This window comes from Schistocerca nitens, chromosome 2 (genome assembly GCF_023898315.1).
Source record: "Schistocerca nitens isolate TAMUIC-IGC-003100 chromosome 2, iqSchNite1.1, whole genome shotgun sequence".
NCBI lineage: Eukaryota > Metazoa > Arthropoda > Insecta > Orthoptera > Acrididae > Schistocerca > Schistocerca nitens.
The window spans coordinates 641,357,202-641,377,981 of NC_064615.1; the positions used below are offsets into that span (position 1 = coordinate 641,357,202).

General features: G+C 38.1%; 1 protein-coding gene across 1 annotated transcript in view; it reads left to right on the forward strand.

Annotated features, from left to right (window-relative positions):
• LOC126236756 (DNA-directed RNA polymerase, mitochondrial) overlaps positions 1-20,780 on the forward strand; it is a 295,970-nt gene that overhangs the window by 6,415 nt on the left and 268,775 nt on the right. The window contains exon 2 of the mRNA XM_049946296.1: positions 11,278-11,412. Within this exon, the coding sequence (XP_049802253.1) occupies positions 11,278-11,412 (135 nt within the window). The remainder of the gene's footprint in view (positions 1-11,277; positions 11,413-20,780) is intronic.

Sequence of the window (20,780 nt, forward strand, 5' to 3'; positions counted from 1 at the left end):
CCACATGCAGATTTGATTTCTGCCTAGTATTAACTGAGTGAAAGCTGCTAACTCTTGGGAATAGGCTAATATTGCTAACAACAAACGACATTAAAGAAAATACATACTGTGAGGGCAATGTCAAAATTCCCAGACTATTGAATAGGGGTCGACAAGAGGTTTTCGAACTTACACCACACATAGCTCGAACAGCCCGTTTTTGAACCAGAAATACCCTTTTTGAATCAGTAGAATTACCCCAAAAAATAATACCATATGACATAAGCGTATGAAAATATGCGAAGTAGACTACTTTTCGTGTTGAAATGTCACTTATTTCAGATACTGTTCTAATGGTAAATAAAGCGGCATTTAGTTTTTGAACAAGATCCTGAACATGGGCTTTCCACAACAGCTTACTATCTATCCGTACGCCTAGGAACTTGAACTGTTCCGTCTCGCTTATAACATGCCCATTCTGTCTGATTAAAATATTAGTTCTTGTTGAATTGTGAGTTAGAAACTGTAAAAACTGAGTCTTACTGTGATTTAGCATCAAATTATTTTCCACAAGCCACGAACTTATTTCATGAACTACATTATTTGATAATGTTTCAATATTACACACAAGATCCTTCACTACCAAGCTGGTGTCATCAGCAAACAGGAATATTTTCGAATCACCGGTAATACTAGAAGGCATATCATTTATATAAATAAGAAACAGCAGTGGCCCCAGCACCGACCCTTGGGGAACGCCCCATTTAACAGTGCCCCATTGGGACTGAACATCATTACCACTCTCAATATTGCGGAGGATTACCTTCTGCTTTCTGTTCTTAAAGTAGGAGGCGAACCAATTGTAAGCTACTCCCCTTACTCCATAATGTTCCAACTTCTGCAGTAATATTTTGTGGTCAACACAGTCAAAAGCCTTCGTTAAATCAAAGAAAACACCTAACGTTCGCAACTTTTTATTTAATCCGTCCAAAACCTCACAGAGAAAAGAGACTATAGCATTTTCAGTTGTTAAGCCATTTCTAAAACCAAACTGTACATTTGACAGCAAATTATGTGAATTTAAATGCTGCAGTAACCTTGTATATACAACCCTCTCGATAACTTTAGCAAACACCGATGGCATAGAAATGGGTCTATAATTGTCAACATTATCCCTGTCTCCCTTTTTATAAAGTGGCTTCACTACCGAATACTTTAATCGGTCAGGAAACCGACCACTCCTAAGGGAAAAATTACAGATATGGCTAAGAACTGGGCTAACATACATGGAACAATACTTCAGTATTCTGCTAGATACCCCGTCATATCCATGAGAGTTCTTGGTCTTTAGTGATTTAATTATTAACTCAATCTCCCTCTTGTCAGTATCATGGAGGAGCACTTCAGGTAACAGTCTCGGAACACTTTTTTCTAAGAGCGCTATATGATTCCCTGTTGGGACTAGGTTTCTATTTAGTTCACCTGCTATATTCAGAAAGTGATTATTAAATACTGTACATATATGCGACTTATCAGTAACATGGACATCCCCACTACGCACTGATTCTATATTCTCGACCTGTCTCTGCAGACCAGCCACTTCCTTTACGACTGACCATATGGTTTTAATTTTATCCTGAGACTTAGCTATTCTGTCTGCATACCACATACTTTTTGCTTTCCTAATAACTTTTTTAAGCACCTTACAATACTGTTTGTAATGGGCTGCTGCATTTAGATTTTGACTGTTTCTAACGTTTTGATATAATTGCCAGTTTGTTCTACAAGATATTCTTATCCCTTTAGTCAGCCACCCAGGCTGCCTGTTTGTGCTAGTACCCTGTTTTGAACGTTCTAACGGAAAGCAACTTTCAAAGAGCACGAGAAAAGTCTTGAGGAAAGCATTATATTTATCGTCTACTGTATCAGCACTATAAACATCTTGCCACTCTTGTTCCTTGATAAGGCTTACAAAAGTCTGTACAGCAACTGGATCAGCTTTCCTAAAAAGTTGGTAACTATATTTAACATGTGTTGCAGCACAAAAATCTTTTAGACTTAAAATTTGTGCATCATGATCTGAAAGGCCATTCACCTTTTTGCTAACAGAATGCCCTTCTAGTAATGACGAATGAACAAAAATATTGTCTATGGTTGTTCTACTGTTCCCTTGCACTCTCGTTGGAAAGAATACGGTTTGCATAAGATTATATGAATTAAGGAGGTCTACCAGCATCCTTTTCCTTGCACAATCACTTATACAATTAATATTGAAGTCACCACATATAACTAACTTTTTGTATTTCCTATAAAGTGAACCAAGAACCTCCTCTAGCTTTAGCAAAAATGTTGTGAAATCGGAGTCTGGGGATCTATAAATAACAACAGTAAGAAGTTTAGCTCCACTAAATTTAACCACACCTGCACAACATTCAAACACCTTTTCAGTGCAGTACTTTGAAACATCAATTGACTCAAATGGGATACCGTTTTTCACATACATGGCTACTCCCCCACACCGCAAAGAGCTCCTAGAAAAGCTGCCAGCCAACCTGTAACCTGGTAAAGGAAGCCTCTGAATTATCTCCTTATTTAAGAAGTGTTCAGATATACCAATAATTTCAGAGTCAACATCTATAAGCAGTTCACTAACTTTATCTCTAATACCTTGTATATTTTGATGAAATATACTAATTCCCTCATTAATCGGATACCCAAGCTTCGTAGAAAGTGGTTTCTTTGTTAGAGAGACTTCCCTTAAGCAGGAATACCTATCAGCTGACTTCAATCTAAAAAAGGTACAGCTCTAACACCCACAACTACCGGAATTTTCCCATGAGTGATCCCACCACCCCCACCTATGCTGTCACCTATAAGTTTTGCCAACCTCCCCTTCCCATACCTGTTCTCCATTCAAGGTAATATTTCCGTTGATTCCTTTCTCTCTTCCAAATACCATTACTTCACTCTTATCTTTATTTATTTTTAATCCATACCTTTTCATTATTTCCTTCCACGCATCAAGCTGTAACTGTACATCTACCTCTTTATCACCCCATATTACCATATCATCTGCAAAAATCATCGTTTTGTCTTTTTCTTTTACTATATCTTTAACTGCCCTATTCATTCCCTCCATCACAACATTAAAAAGCGCAGGAGATAGAATACTTCCTTGCTTAAGTCCTTGTCTTATTTCGAAGTATTCAAAGTTCTGCAATGGTTTTCTAATTCTAGAATTGTGGCCTCTGTACATTGTCTTTATAACATTAATGTATCCATCTTCTATATCTATCTTCTTCAGTTCTTCCCAGAGTCTTTCCCTGTCAACTGAGTCATATGCCTTTTCTATGTCTATAAAAACCATTATCACCCTTTTGTTATACTCCCAACTTTTTTCCATCAGTTGACGGATAGAAAATATCAGGTCGATCGTGCTCCTTCCTTTCCTAAACCCATGCTGTTCTTCACTCAGCTCCTTTTCTATCTTTTCACTTATTCGATTTAGTAAAATTCTTTCAAAAACCTTGGCTGTATGACTCATGAGGGTTATTCCTCTGTAGTTTTTACAAAGTCTTTTATTGCCTTTCTTGAAGATGGGAACAATGTCTCCTGTTCTCCAGTCATCAGGTATTTTACTATTTCTCCACACGCTTGATAGTACTCTATATAGCCACTGCATTCCCACTGGACCTGCTGCTCTTATCATGTCCACTGATACTTCATCGGGTCCTGAGGCTTTCCCCCCATTCATCTTCTTCACAGCTTTTTCCATTTCTTCCCGTGTAATTTGTCCTAATTCTGCTTCCCAACTTCTCTCAATTTCTCCATTATTTGTTGTTTCCTCATGTACCTGCTCCTCAGCGTTTAACAGCTTCTTAAAATGTTCTTTCCAGAGATCTTTTATACACCCTGGATCTTCAATAATGGTACCGTCCTCTGTTTCCATCTTTACTGGTACTTCAGAAGCCTTCCTTTTATTTTTCATCATTTTATAGAACATTTTCTTATTGCTCTTCACATCTTCTTCAAGTTTTTTTGTAAACTCTTCCCATGCCTTTTTCTTTGCTGTTTCCACTATTTCTTTGCACTTCTTCTTTTCCTCTATATATCTTTTATGGTCTTTGTCATTTTTAGTTTCCCACCATTTTCTCCATGCTCCATTTTTTCTTCTAACTTCTTGGATTGTGGTATCATCCCACCAACTTGTCTGTCTTATTTTTTTCCTTTCCAGATGTTCTGCCACATACATTTTGTGCTGGTTCGACTAAAGTGTCTTTAAAGAAACTCCATTCTTTTTCTACATCGCAGAAAACTTCTTTCGGAAATTTTTGTGTTATTAATTCTCTGTACTTCTCAGCACATTCACTCTCCTTCAATTTCCAATCCCGTATCCTCATCACTTTCTTCTGTTTTCTATTTTTCACACACTGAACCATTTTCCATTGTCCCACCAGTAATCTATGGTCTCCATCTGCACTCACGCTTGGAATTACCTTCACATTTGTTACTTTCTCTCCCCATTCCCTATCTACTAGACTATAATCAATCACTCTTTGTTCTTCCATCCCAACTGTATCTGGTGATAACATGACTTTCTCTCTTCATAAACCAGCTGTTTGCTATTTTCATTCCATTCCTCTGGCACAAATCCAGGAGTCTTTCCCCTTCTTCATTTCTGCCTCCATATCCAAAACATCCCAATACTTGCTCAAATCCCAAACATCCCAATACTTGCTCAAATCCCTTTCTGTCTTTGCCTACCTGTGCATTAAAGTCTCCCATCACTATAATAGCACTCTCTATATGGTTTTCTAACACATTTTCAAAGTCCATCTTCTCTTCTTCGCTACATCCCACTTGAGGTGCATAAATATGTATTACTTTTAGTGTTTCTTTTTGGAATCTCAGGTTTAAGATTATGATCCTGTCTGATATATATCTCACATTTTCAATACAGCTTTGTACATTCTTATTCACCATCACTGCCACACCATTTCTACCAGACCTGTTATTCCCACTCCAGTACAGTTTTCCTCCTCCTCTCAAATTCTTCTCACTTTTTCCCTTCCACTTTGTTTTGCTTAATCCCAATATATCTAACTTCCTCTCTGTTAGTACATCTGTCATTTCTTCCATTTTTCCATTGAGGGTTAATATATTAAGGGTGCCAATATTTAGGTTATTTTTTACTCCAGTTGGTTTCATCTTCTTGTACTGATGAATATCATCAGGTCTCCCATCATTTGCACCAGTACTTGAAGAAGCAGTGGGGTCAAATCCTGAGTGGTTCGTTCCGAGGCTCGTTTGTGTTTTGAAAGCAATATATGAAGACTTTCCTACTGGCTTGCTAGGCCTAACGCAAGGAAGGATTTTCTGTTGGGGTTGTCTCCCTTAGCCTTTGGAGTTTCTCCTATAAAAGAAATTAACGTGTAATAGGTTAATGTGTCACAGAGGTGACTAGAAGGATCAGGTAGGGTCTCTTTGCTCATTTTTGTAAGTAATATTAGTAATCATTACATGCAAAACTGCAATCAGATCAACAGTATATTCACAATGGCTACTTATTGTAACAGTGCACAATACTTTGTCATACCTAATGTTGGCAGCAACCATAAACATTCTGGAGTGGCACTAAGTCAGCCAACTTCCACCGATCACATAGGTGCCAGGATAAAGTGTTCCAATACAAGCGAAAACAAAGTCCATAGTACCACAAAACCAACATATACCCATAGTCTAATATCGAAAATCTTACCTCACCAATTCACATAAAGCTTTCATGACAGCTACCAATCTCAATCCAACATAGTTACCAACAACTCAGCCCAAACAAGAAAATATAAATCTGCATTAACATCCATTTTGATGTACAGGCAACACACAGTTATGCCCACGCATGGGCACAATCTCTTACCTTCTCTACAGATTTAATTCTTCACACACTTCCCAGTTAAACCGAGTAACTGTAGGAATTTAATCATGCTCAACGTGTTTTTCACCATTGGATCATGCCAAGACCTTACCTATAGCTATACTCTCCAATCCCCTGTGAAGTGCATGACAGAGGGTACATCCCATTGTACTAGTTATTAGAGTTTCTTCCTGTTCTATTCATGTATTGGGTGCAGGAAGAATGATTTTGTGTTGTAATTAATGTAGTCTTGTCCTTAAGATTCCTGTGTGAGTGATAAGTAGGGAGTTGTAGTATATTCCTGGAATAATCATTTAAAGCCAGTTGTTGAAACTTTGTAAGTAGGCATTCTCAGGATAGTTCAGTTTCTTCAGAATCTCTATGATGCTGTCCCGTGGGCCTAACAAACCTGTGACCTTTTTGCTGCTCTTTTCTGTATATGTTCAATATTCCTCGTTAGTCCTATCTGGTACGGGTGTTACAGGCTTGAGCAATATTCTAGGATGGGTAGCATGAGTGATATGTAAGCAATCTCTTTTGTAGACTGATTGCATATCCCCTGTATTCTGCCAGTAAACCGAAGCCTACAACCTGCTTTACTCACAACTGTGTGTATGTGATAATTCCATTTCATATCCCTACATAGTGTTACACCCAGGTATTTGCTCCCCAAATAGCAAAACTCCTTTACTACTTTAAGTGTCTCATTTCCTAATCTAATTCCCTCAGCATCACCTGATTTAATTTGACTACATTCCATTATCCTCGTTTTGCTTTTCTTGATGTTCATCTTATATCCTCCTTTCAAGACACTATCCATTCCGTTCAACTGCTCTTCCAGGTCCTTTGCTCAGTCTGATGAATTACAATGTCATCAGCGAACCTCAAAGTTTTTATTTCTTCTCTACGGATTTTAATTCCTACTCCGAATTTGTCTTTTGTTTCCTTCACTGCTTGCTCAATATACAGATTGAATAACATTGGGGAGGGGCTACAACCCTGTCTCACTCCCTTCCCAACTGCTGCTTCTCTTTCGTGCCCCTCGACTCTTATAACAGCCATCTGGTTTCTATACAAACTGTACATAACCTTTTGCTCCCTATATTTTATCCCTGCCACCTTCAGACTTTTAAAGAGAGTATTCCAATCAACATTCTCAAAAGCTTTCTCTATGTCTACAGATGCTAGAAACGTAGGTTTGCCCTTCCTTAAACTAGCTTCTAAGATGAGTCGTATGGTCAGTATTGCCTCTCGTGTTCCAACATTTCTACGGAATCCAAGCTGATCTTCCCCGAGGTCAGCTTCTACTAGTTTTTCCATTCTTCTGTAAATAATTCGCTTTAGTATTTTGCAGCTATGACTTATTAAACTAATAGTTCGGTAATTTTCACATTTATCAACACCTGCTTTCTTTGGGATTGGAATTATTATATTCTTCTTGAAGTCTGAGGGTATTTCGCCTGTTTCATACATCTTGCTCACCAGATGGCAGAGTTTTGTCAGGACTGGCTCTCCCAAGGCCGTCAGTAGTTCCAATGGAATGTTGTCTACTCCCGGGGCCTTGTTTTGACTCAGGTTTTTCAGTGCTCTGTCAAACTCTTCACGCAGTATCGTATCTCCCATTTCATATTCATCTACATCCTCTTCCATTTCCGTAATATTGTCCTGAAGTACATTGCCCTTGTATAGACCTTCTATATACTCGTGATCTGACTGAATATTTATGCAACTTCTCTCATATGGAACTTCTCTCATATGGAACTTCTCTCATATGGAACTTCTCTCATATAAAACTTCTCTCATATGGAACTTCTCTCATATGGAACTTCATTATAGATAGCTACATCATCTACAAAAAGCCTGGTGTTTCTATTAATATTGTCTGCAAGGTTATTAATATGCAACATGGAACAGCAAGGGTCCCAACACACTTTCCTGGTGCACGCCCAAAAAGTTACTTCTACATCTTATGATGACTCTCCATCCAAATTAACTCACTGTTTCCTCCCTACCAAAAAATCCTCAGTCGATTCACAAATTTCACTTGATAGCCCTTATGATCATACTTTTAACAATAAATGTAGATTTGGTACCATGTGAAATGCTTTTTGGAAATCAAGAAATACTGCATCTATCTGGTTAAAGCTTTCAGTATGTCGTCTGAGAAAGTGCAATTTGGGTTTCACACGATCATTGCTTTCAGGATCCACCCTTCTTGTAATCAAGTGTGACCTATGCTTTCTTCCACCTATTGTGCACTGTTTTTGTTTGAGGGATCTGTGATAGATTATAGTTAGAAGAGGGGTTAGGTCAGTTGCAAATTCAGTAGACAATCCCATCAGGTCCTGGAGCTTTGTTCAGTTTTATCAAAGTCAGTTGTTTCCCACCACTGAGACTAACATTTATTTCATTCATCTTTCTAGTGGTACAAGAATTTAAGTGTTGCACTTTTCCTGGATTTTCCTTTGTAAAGAAAATTTGAAAACGGATTTAAACTTCTCATCTTTAGCTTTGTTATACTCAGTTTCAGTTCCTGTATCATTCGCTGGGGCTAAACACAAACTTTGGTGGCACTAACAGCCTTTTCATACAACCAGAATGTCTTTGAGTTTTGTGTAATATCACTTGACAATATTTGCTATAGTAGTCATTGCTCCCTTGACATTCAAATGCACTTCATTCAGCATCTCTCTCTACAATCCTGTGTTTTATTTTACACCTGTTATGAAGTAATCTCTGTTTCTTTACAATGACTGTCTACCATAGATGTTCCCTCCCATTATGAACTGTTCTACTGCGTGCATATTTACCCATTACATGCTCAACTATTCTTTTAAACTTGAGCCATAGTTACTCTGCATGTTCCTGCCCTGTGCTGAAAGTTTCAAGTTCCTCATTGAAATATAACACTATTGATTTTTTATTTAGTTTACTGAAGATATACATCTGTCTGCTTGTTTTAGTGGTCCTTTATACTTTGGTAATCATTGTTGCCACAACCGCATCATGGTCACTGATACCAGTTTCAATGTGAACATCCTCAAAGAGATCAGGTTTGTTTGTTGCCATTAGATCCAGTATATTTCCATCATGTGTGAGACTCCTAAATATCTTTACTAGTTAGCTCTCACATCCACCACTAACAAAACTGCAATTTTCCCCATTAATTGTTGGATGATTAAAGTCTCCACCAATGATTACAGTATATTTGGGGAACTTATGTACAAGTGAACTGAGATTTTCTCTAAAGTTTTCGGGTACATCAGGAGATGAGTCTGGTGGGTGATAGAAGGATACAGTTATCGCTTTATGCCCTCCACTGATACTGAGTGTTGCCCAAACAGTGTCAAATGCAGCTTCAATTTTTGTGTTGGTTGATTGGAGTTTCTTTGTCTACTGTTTCAAATACCCCACCTCCATTTAGCATTTGCCTGTCCTTCTGATATATACCTAAACTTTCACTAAAAATCTCACTGCTATCAATTTCAGGTTTCAACCAGTTTTCTGTAACTAATGTTAAGTTAGCTGCACTGCTTTTCACAAATACTTCAAACTCTGGCATTTTGTTGTGAATGCATTGGCAGTTTACCTATAGGATTTTAATACTTCCACTTGTGGGAGGCATTTTTTCCAATGTTACAAAGATGCTTGTGGGTTTCCTGCAACCCCATGGTGTGTAAGTCCAGGAAGTCTCATCCTAGCTTGTTATAGACTTTTTGAAGTTTCTGGTTCAGTCCTTCCACTTGACTCATTAGGGGGCCATAATCATTTCTGGGCACAATGCTGCAAACTGTGAACTTTGTTGAAATTTCATTCACAAAGCTGGTCTTCTCAACCTTGTCTGCCAGTCACTGGAATGATCCAAATATGACCTAGGAGCCCAGAGGGCAGGCTCATTAATATTCCATCTGATATTTGGAACATTTTGATGATGTAATGTTTAAATACGAGAACACCCTCATTATCAGCACTCAAATAATTTTCATTTGTGATGCCTTTATTTTTTCTGCTGCCATCTTATGACCTCTTCTTCTGAATCGATACATGCTTCAACAAGCACACACACACAAATATTTTGTTTAGCCGATTCCAGAATAGACCATAAAGTTATCTTGTTTTATTTTCATCAGTTAGTTTGTTGCATTGTTTTGAACGTTTGCATTATGTATGAAAGTTTTACTGAGAACTACTTTTTTTTTTAAATATGTGGTAGCTTTCCCCACCATTTTGTGTTCGCTTGTTTCACATTCCATTTTCATCATGTTTCCTCTCTGTTTTTCTCTTCTTCCGTCTATCCTTTTCCACTTCATCAAATGTTTCCACATTTTCTGTATTTTCAGTAGCTCCCGAAATAAAAGGAATTCCTCCCTAACATTGTTACCTTGCTTATAAAACATTATGACAGCAATAACAATGATAGGTAGAACCATGGCAAATATAGCTGTATGAAATCTTGTTGGCAGTAGATGCAGTGGTGGTGTAAGTCATCTCACATAATAATAATAATAATAATAATAATAATAGCTATTAAACATATTTTGAAAGAAAAGAAAGTTTTTGCTATCTAAAGCAGTGGCCGAGCTGTTCTAGGCGCTTCAGTCTGGAACCGCATAACCTGTATGGTCGCAGGTTCGAATCCTGCCTCGGGCATGTGTGTTGTCCTTAGGTTAGTTAGGTTTAAGTAGTTCTAAGTTTTAGGGGACTGATGACCTCAGATGTTAAGTCCCATAGTGCTCAGAGCCATTTTTTTGCTATCTAAAAACAAGCAAAACTGAATACACAATCATATTCATTACAACTCTAGAATCCCTACACAAAATAATGTTAATAAAACTGTTATTGTCTTAAATTTAGTAAATTTAGTTTCATTCTCTGTTGAATTTGTTTCACCCGGTGCATTATCTGGATCACCATAGTCACTACTAGTAGAAATCGTGAATGTTTTTACTCACACAAAAGAATCATAAAGTTTACAAAACAAGGTTTAATGTGCAAAACAACAAATGGACTCAACTGTCGTGGTCGCCAACCTTGCTGACACACTTACACCACAACAGATTTGTACCACTCATGCAAACATTGTTATGGATTTACTGTCGTATTCTCTTGGGTAGTGCTGCCCTCCACACAAAGTACAGTGACAATACACTTACACTATTTGTGCAGTAAACAGAGTGCAGACTCAAAATTAACAATTTTTGACTTACACCAGTAATGGTTTCATGGGCTCATATGGTAATTAACAAAGCCATTCTATTGTATACAATATTATAAAAAAATTATGTGTGTCCTGTTTGTAAAGAGTATTCTTGTTCCTAAGTGGGACTTGAGATTGTTCACAAATTTCTATTGCTCAGATTTTGTGTGAGAATATTACTTTGCAGATTATCGACATCTTGTGCAACTGGCACCACAAGTTCGTTTGCATTCCACACATACTAACACTGCAGAAATATCAAAGTCAGCAACAAAAAAGAAAAAGAGGAGAGCAAAAAAGAAATATGTGGAATTGCTGGAAGGTATGTAATTCATTCTGGAACGCCATTCTATTTAAACACATAGGAAATATTCTGTGCTGCATCCCAATATGTATTGTGATGTCTAGCTTTAGTAAATATATGATTTCAGATTGAACTTGTGATTTGTTTTTGCTGTTAGTTCAGTGACTGGAAGTGACTGAAATGAATGAATGTGGCATGATTTCCATGTTATAATATTTTAGGTCCAATGTTCAGGTAGTTTACACTTTTCTCCTTCCTTGCATTTATTATTCTTGTACTTCAACCACATTAGCTCTTTTCTTTGAAGTTCTGTTTTTCTGTTTCTTACTACACATATTGTTCAGTCATCAGTTTTATATTTTTCCTTTCATTTCTTTTTACAAGTACACATTTTGACGTGAAACCTCACTGACTGCAGCAATTCTAAGTCTGCACCAATCACAACATGAGACAAGTATCATGGCAACGATGCTAATTCCTACCAGCTACCTGCACAGCCTGGAACACTGTAGGCTGGGTCCGTTCCTGGAGGATGTCTCTTCTTCTGTTTGAATGGTTATGCCATGTCCGTGCCTAGGATCTAGCAGTTCTTAGAATGTAATGGTAGTGCAGCTACAATGCACTTCAATTTCTCACACACCAGTAATAACAGTTCTATGCATAGCATTTTTGCAATAGATTTCATGGCAGTCTGACTGCCTTTGAACACCACATACATCAGACCTCTCCATGACCCATTTGCTGGTTCCAGGCAGCTGCTACTACAGCGGCACTGTGTTCCCTTGCCCTCTGTCAAAAGCATTAGCTACTGCTCATTGTGTCGGAGAGTATAAACTGGTTTACTGTTGTTGAGTAATGCCCCACAAAATAAGTCTATTATTTGCATTTAATGCTTGATAGCAATGGAGGCAGATGACCCATTTTTATATGATATATGATGGGTATTGTATTACACTAATATACGAGACCTGAATATGGCTCAAAATTAATTTTATATTTTCTGATCCAATCAGAATACCTTACCATATTGTTTTATGTTGTTATGAATGTTTTGTATCTTGTTTCTTTTCCATTTATAAGTGATTCTTCATGCAATTGTTCATCAGGAATACATATGTTTCTGTCAAGCCACAGTGAGTAACTGTGGTGTAACAAGTTTTACAGTTATTGTTTGATTTCTTACAGTAAATGTATGTGATAAACTGTGTGAATACCTTGCAGTGCGTACTCTATAGCAATGAAGGTACACTGCACATTGAGGTCCACATAATGATTCATGGAGAACTTAACACGGATCAAAAGTGATATTTAAGGTACTGAATTAGATTTGAACCAACAAAACTGTTCATTTTTTAAGATACCCAAAGTGGAAGGAAGTTGCTAAGGCTGGTGTCAGCAAACCTCTTCAGGGGTACCTAATATCTATTACATAGGTTTAGCCCAGAGGGACTATATTCACTTCATAACTATTCCCCCAACATATGGGTCTTACGTCTCAAACAACACAAATTTGTGTCACTGACGGACAAGTTGAAGTTCTTCGGAGATATCTGTGTACTGAAGTGGCTTGGTATTCATGAGGCAGATATCTACAACCATCAACAGAGCTAACTGAGTCAAGCTTATGAGAAGACTTAATGTGTAAAGATTTTCTTCAGCTTTTGGTGGGTCTCTCTCAGTGCAGCATTGGTCCCTGAGTGTCATAATGAAATGTAAAACACAAGAACAGTAGTTACTTAAGTGAAGTATGACATTTGTGGAGTCCAAAAATTAAATTTTATCTCCCTATGTCTTGTCATACAAGAAGGATACGTAGCATAACTTGGCAAAGTAGAAAGGGAATGCTAAGAGAATTTAGTGGATCTATTCAGGATCAGATGCAGAAGAAAATGCTTTGTCGCAGGGTTGCAAAATATTTACAACTATGTTGCCAAGTTTTAGATTTATTAGGGGCTGCTATGTAGCAAAATGCTTGTCTTGTATATCTGATATGGGGTCTCAGAGTATCTTCTGATACTTTCTGTCACCTTTCAGCCTGTCTGTATAGCCTTTCACGCTGTCTTCTAGATTTAATCTAGAATTCCTAATTTTTGAAGATTTCTGGCATGGGAACGGAATGTTAATGTTGGTATATTGTAATTTCAGTGGAAGGATAGCGAAACTGGGGAATTTAGTTACTGCTCATGTAGCGTATGACATGTGAAACTTAGAAGGGTATAATTTTCCATCATGATTACAATTTCTCCAAAATACTAGTGAATAAAACACTTATTTTGATAGTTTGCAACAAAAACTTATTTCATTGGAATAAAAGGTAATTGAAAGTCAACGTTAACCACACACATCATGAAACAATAAGATGTCAAATACTTTGCACCTCGGAATTGACTGTGAATGCGTACGCATGCCTGTGTGTGTGTGTGTGTGTGTGTGTGTGTGTGTGTGTGTGTAGTCTTGTGCCACATAGAATTTCACAACTACTATGAGAATGCCAAATTATATTTGTGGGGTTGGAAGCAAGAAGAAATTCAATTAACTAATTATTCAGTGCCATATAGTAATCAATTCATTTAAGGATTCAAAAGAGAAGAACCTGAAAATTTATTGCTATTAACTAAACCTTAAATTTCTGCAGTGTGCAGTTCTGTGATTTTCATGTTGAGATCTATGCATACAATGCATTATAACTAGCCTGTTCATTGCTTTCATAATGTTACCTTCTTGTTTGTTCCCTAAATGAAGAAAAGAATCCAAATCCATCTCACTGATGGTCCCTTTGAATCTTTCCAGTTTCTTTTTCATGTGTCGTTGTTTCTTCCTCAAAGTAGACCAGTACGCCTACTGGATGCCAGAACACTTATGAATTTATTGAAATTGAATGCCACAAGTGAAACTTCATGTAGCTGTGTAAATAAAACCATAATAAACCCTAATTTATCCATTGGCATAACTCATTCGAACAGCACCAGAACATAATTATCGTCAAACTTAGCCTTCCATCTTGCTCAAATATTAAGCATAAAAGTAAAAGGCAGTATTATTAACAACATGTCTTTAAGAACCTCATGTAGACGTTATAATCAAGTTAATGTAAACCAATTCAACAGCTTATTACAGAAAGAAAAATGCTCAGAAATGTACAAAATGAACAATATAAATGAAAAATTCAACACCTTCATTGATACATTAACCTATTTCTTTCAAATTGTGTTCCCACTGAAAACTGTAACCATGTGGGGGATCTCTAGAACCAGCAGTTGAATCACAAGGGGAATAAGGGTTTCATACCAGAAGAAAAGAACTACTTCACGAAGTATATAACTCAAAAAATTCCTCACCTTAAGTATGTTCATACTATAAAAAATACTCCAAAATATTAAGAAAAGTAATAAAAGCAGCAAAAATAATGCATAATGGTGAATACATTTATAATTCAGCTAATAAAGCAAAGGCTATGTGGAGTGTTATAAAAAAAGTATCTGGAGAATATAGAAAATCTTTTCAAAAATATAACACTGTCACAAAAAAATTTAAAAAAAAAGTGACAAACCCCTTAGAAGTAGCCAGCACATTTAATAATTTTTTTCACGTGTGTTGCTGATAATATTTTACAATCAAACTTACATAAGAGCACCCAGGCAAATGTATACAAAATAAGTGCATGTAGAGGATGAATGTACACCAGTTCTGTTCCACAAGATGAAGTAGCTAAAACAATAAAAGGACCAAAAAATTCCAGATCTGCAGGCATTCGTGGTGCACCTGCAACAATATTAAAGAAGAGTGCATCAAACCTAATTGAAATACTCACGAACTTACGTGACTACTCACTTCAGGCAGGCACTTTCCCTGCTGTATTGAAAACATCAAAAGTTATTCCAGTATATAGAAAGATGAGAAAGATAATGTAAACAACTACAGACCCATCACAATTTCCTCTTAAGAAATTTATAAATAAAAACAACATCCTATGTAATGATCAACATGGATTCAGAAATAAGAGGTCAACGGCAACTGCTATTTATGAATGCATCAGTTCCACCCTAAACCTGATGGACAAAAAAATAAGAATCAACAGGAGTATTTATTGACCTGTCAAAAGCTTTTAATGTGGTGGATCATAAAATTCTGCTATCAAAGCTTGAAAGGTATGGTATTCGTGGTCTGTCCAACAACTGGATCAGTTCCTTCCTGGTTAATCGTAAGCAGACAGTGTGCATCAAGCACACAAATATCAAACTAAAAACTGTCTCTGAACGTTTAAGTGACTATAAACAAATTAAATGTGGTGCACCCCAAGGATCAGCAATGGGACCCCCTTCTTTCCTTCTGTACATAAACAATCTGAACTTAAATGTTGTTGCACATAAAACAATCATATTTGCAGATGACATCACAATTCTACTAAAAGGAGACAGCCATGAACAGTTACAGCAGAAAGTAAACATGGTCACAAAAAACTTAGCAGCTGGTCACAGAATAATTAGCTTGTAATAAACATTAAAAAAATAACATTGAACTAAAATTCTACAATACTCCTTACAGGGACATGTTTATCCCATTGGTCTCCATCAATGACGAACTAGTTGGTAACAGTACTGAAACCAAATTCTTAGGACTTTGGCTACAGAGCAATGTCAAATGGAATAATCATATTGAATATCTCAATGCAGAACTGAGCAAAACATGTTACCTTCTTTGCTCACTAAAATCTTGCTGTAGTGAGAAAACAGTAATGAAAGCATATCATGCCTGCTTTTATTCTCGTCTTAGATATGGGGTCTCTTTCTGGGGAAATTCTAAAACAGCTAGTACCACTTTTAAACTTCAAAAAAGGGCAATTAGATTCTTGTTTGGGCATTAGCCTTGAGACTCCTGTAAACCTCTGTTAAGAAGTCTGGTATTCCTCCATTACCATGTGTATACATTATGGAAACCCTTTCACTCATTAAAATAAATGTAATAGGTAAGGACTGCAGACTGTGATGTACATGATCACTTTACCAGACATACAGAAACTTACATATAACCCAAATCAGCACAACTCTGTGCCAGGTAGGTACTTTTCACATGGGAGTTAAGCTTTATAACAAACTTCCTGAAAACATAAAAGCTATTACTGAGGTGAATACCTTTGGTAAATCTCTAAAGTCATATTTATAGCACCACTGCTTTTACTCCATTGAAGAATATTTAAATTTATGAAGTGTGTTATATAGATACCTATGTATAAAGTGTATTATTGTAAGCTTAAATAAGTAGGCCTAGGAATGACTTTCAGCTGTATACTTATAACTTGACTTGTCCAATGTCTTATGCATAAGCTGCTTTGTGGACAACAGGACCAATTAATACAGTACAGTTCTATTTACAGTTGTAACAGTACAACCAGCAGCTGAGTCAGTGGTAAACCATTGTTGTAGTAACTTATTCATAGCTATCTTTAGCAGTGGTAGAGTTCATACTACCTATTCGATTGTTGTGTAATATACTGTAACATGAATTTATCAGTCATACAGTTTATTTATTTATTTGTTTTCGTTACAGCCATCTATGGGCTACATTTACACAACTTCCCTCACTTTCAAAAGTTCTCTTTGTTGTGACTTGCCGATCATTCAAAGCGCCGCCATGCAATTATGCGCGTCCTCTACGTGCAGTGCTGTCTGCCAGCCATGCAGCAGCTGCGCCACCTAAGCGGCCAGCCGAGCAGCGGCTGCTAGACTGGGACTCAGTGCTCATTCGAATGCTAACGTGTACACATGTCTTGCTTGTCAACTTACTCTGTGACTTATATGTGTTGTGTCGTTCTGAAATATATTTGTTAACCTTGACGTTATAACAATTGGCGACGAGGTAGTGGATTTTTTCCTTTTCACCGTTGACCCACAGGGTTCCATGGCTACTGTCGAACAACTATTGCAAAATCTACTTTCATTGTCCGTTGCACGTCACCTACCACCGCGGCAACCACCAGTGCTCTCGCCCGCATTTTTTCTTTGGAAGGCCTCCCCTCTACTCTTGTTACTGATAATGGTCCGCAATTTGCCTCTTCCGAATTTGCGGATTTTTGTGCTCGTCACGGCGTTATGCATGTCACGGCCCCACCGTTCCATCTGCAATCCAATGGTGAGGCTGAATGACTGGTCCGCACATTTAAGGCTCAGATGCGGAAACTTCTGACTTCTTCTGCTGCTGATGATGCGCTTCTCCAGTTTCTGGCGTCTTACCGTTTCACCCCCATGGGCGACCACAGCCCAGCTGAGCTCTTACATGGCTGACAGCCCCGCATGCTACTTCATCTTCTGCGGCCTCCCACCTCACGGCCGCGGGTGCCTTCCCTTGGCCGGTTCACCGCCGACGACCTCGTCTGGGTACGGGGATATGGCAGGCGGCCAAAATGGAACCCCGGCCGCATCTTAAGACACCGTGGCAGATGCCTGTATGAAATCCAGACGGACACGGGTGTTGCAGTGCATCATTCGGACCAGCTTCGGCCTCATGTGCCAGCAACGCCTGTTCCGAACGCCGCTACACCACTTTTGGCCCTACCTGACACTCGGGATCTTGGCATCTCTCAATACTCACCACGCAGCCCTCTCACCATTGTCGCGATGCCAGCACAAGAACGGACACCACCAGGAGACGTGCCCATGCAGGAACTGGATGACCATCCTCTGTCAGAGCAAATCTACTCGCCTCCTCCTCCAACGGATGCCGACACATCGCCCATGTCTCCTGTCATATCAACTGGACTTGCCGCAACGGGCAGATTGGTGCAGGGGGCCCCAGCAGATTCGACCCCTACGTCTCCTGTCATCTCGAGCCGTTATCATCGGGGACACTTCTGTCCGTATGGGAAGCCTCCTCCTCGAGACTTTACGACGGGTCAGACAACGCCTATGGACGTTAGCCATCTCCAGGACACCTCCATCAAGACCAGTGCAACAACTTCAAAGGGGGGAAAAGTGTTGTGACTTGCCGATCATACAAAGCGCCGCCGTGCAATTACGCGCGTCCTCTACGTGCGGCGCTGTCTGCCAGCCATGCAGCAGCTTCGCCACCTAAGCGGCCAGCCGAGCAGCAGCCGCTAGACTGGGACTCAGTGCTCATTCGAATGCTAACGTGTACACATGTCTTGCTTGTCAACTTACTGTGTGACTTATATGTGTTGTGTCGTTCTGAAATATATTTGTTAAACTTGACATTATAACACTCTTCCTTCCTTTTCGCCAGTACTCCTTCATCCGTTGGCTCACTCTTGCATGTTCTTCTGCCCAGTATTATATACAGTATTAAATAAACAAAAATTTTTGTAGAGTTCTGCTTGTGTCACCGGCTTCCCATTGGCACTGATTGTTTTTGCGCTTTTCCAATTTCCCTGGAAACGAGATACTGAGGTAAATAATGGGTATTCTGGGTGGTGAAACATTTTTCTAAATTCGCCGATCATGTGCTCAGTACCAAATATGGATATGATATCTCTTGTGAGTGAATTATTAACAATAACAAACTAATAATGAATAAAATTTATTTCCTTACAGATGAAGGTTGATGATTAACAATGGAAATGAAAAGTGAATGAAATTAAAAAAAAAAAAAAAAAAAAGCTGAATTGATCTTCATTGGTAGTACAATGACATCTGAACCACAGAAGGATTCAGAAGAGTCCTTCTATGAACTGATTACTGCATGGCATTGATTAATTAGTTAACTGCAATTCTTCTTGCATCCACCCCCACCAGTATAATTTGGCATTCTCATGGTAGTTGTGAAATTCTGTTTCCATGTGGCACAAGACTACACACAGAGACAGTCGGTTTCAAAGTGAAAAGTGTTTGACATCTTATTATATCGTGATGTGTGGGGCAAGATTGATTTTCAATTACTTTTTATTCCAATGAAATAATTTTCATAGAAAACTATCAAACTAAGAGTTTTATTCATTTGTATTTCGGGGAAATCGTAGTCTTGATGGAAGTTATACACCACAAAATTTCACATGTCATATGCAACACGAGCAGTAACTAAATTCACCAGTTTTGCTTTCCTTCCACTGAAATTACAATATACCATCGTTAACATTCCCTTCCCATGTCAGAAATCTTCAAAAATGAGGAATTCTAGATTAAATCTAAAAGACAGCGTGAAAGGCTATACAGACAGCCTGAATGGTGACAGAAAGTATCAGAAGATTACTCTGAGAGCCCGTATAAGATATGCATGACAAGCATTTCACTACACCCTAGTAAATCTAAAACTTGGCAACATAGTTGTAAATATTTAGCAACCCTATGACAAAGCATTTACTTCTGTGTCTGGTCCTGAATAGATCCACTAAATTCTCTAAGCATTCCCTTTCCACTTTGACGACTTATGCTACTTAACCATCTTGTAAGACAAGACACAGGGAGAGGTATTTAACTTTTGGACTCCACAAATGCCATACTTCACTTAAGTAACTACTGTTCTTGTGTTTTACATTTAATTGTGAGGCTCAGGCACCAATGCTGCGCTGAGAGAGACCCACTCCTAGCAACATGTTGTTACCTCTGTGGTTCCACTTTTTTTTGTGACGCAAGAGCAGCATGAATTCTTAGTTCTAATCATGGTGTAGACCAATCCACTCTAGATTCCTGTTTTCTATTTCATTTAATAGCGCCACAGTTGTTTTTTTTTTTTTCTCCAAAAGCTGAAGGAAATCTTTACATATCAAGTCTTCCCACAAGCTTGACTCAGTTATCTATGTTAATGTTTGTAGATATCTGCCTCATGAATACCAAGCTACTTCAGTACGCAGATGTCTCCGAAGAACTTCAACTTGTCCCTCAGTGACACAAATTTGTGTTGTTTGTGACGTAAGACCCATATGTTGGGGGAATAGTTATGAAGTGAATACAGTCCCTCTGGGCTAAACCTATGTAATAGGTATTAGGTACCCCTGAAGAGGTTTGCTGACACTGGCCTTCGCAACTTCCTTCCACTCTGGGTATCTTAAAAAATGAGCAGTTTTTTTTTGTTCAAATCTAATTCAGTACCTTAAATATCATTTTTGATCCGTGTTAAGTTCTCCATGAATCATTATGTGGACCTCAATTTGCAGTGTGCCTTCATTGCTATAGAGCATGCACTGCAAGGTATTCACACAGTTATCACATACATTTACTGAAAGAAATCAAACAATGACTGTAAAACTCGTTACACCACAGTTACTCACTGTGGCTTGACAGAAAAATATGAATTGCTGATGAAAAATTGCTTGAAGAATCACCTATAAATGGAAAAAAAATAAGATAAACATTCATGATAACATCAAACAACATGGTGAGGTATTCTGATTGGATCAGAAAATATAAAATTAATTTTGAGCCATATTCAGGTCTTGT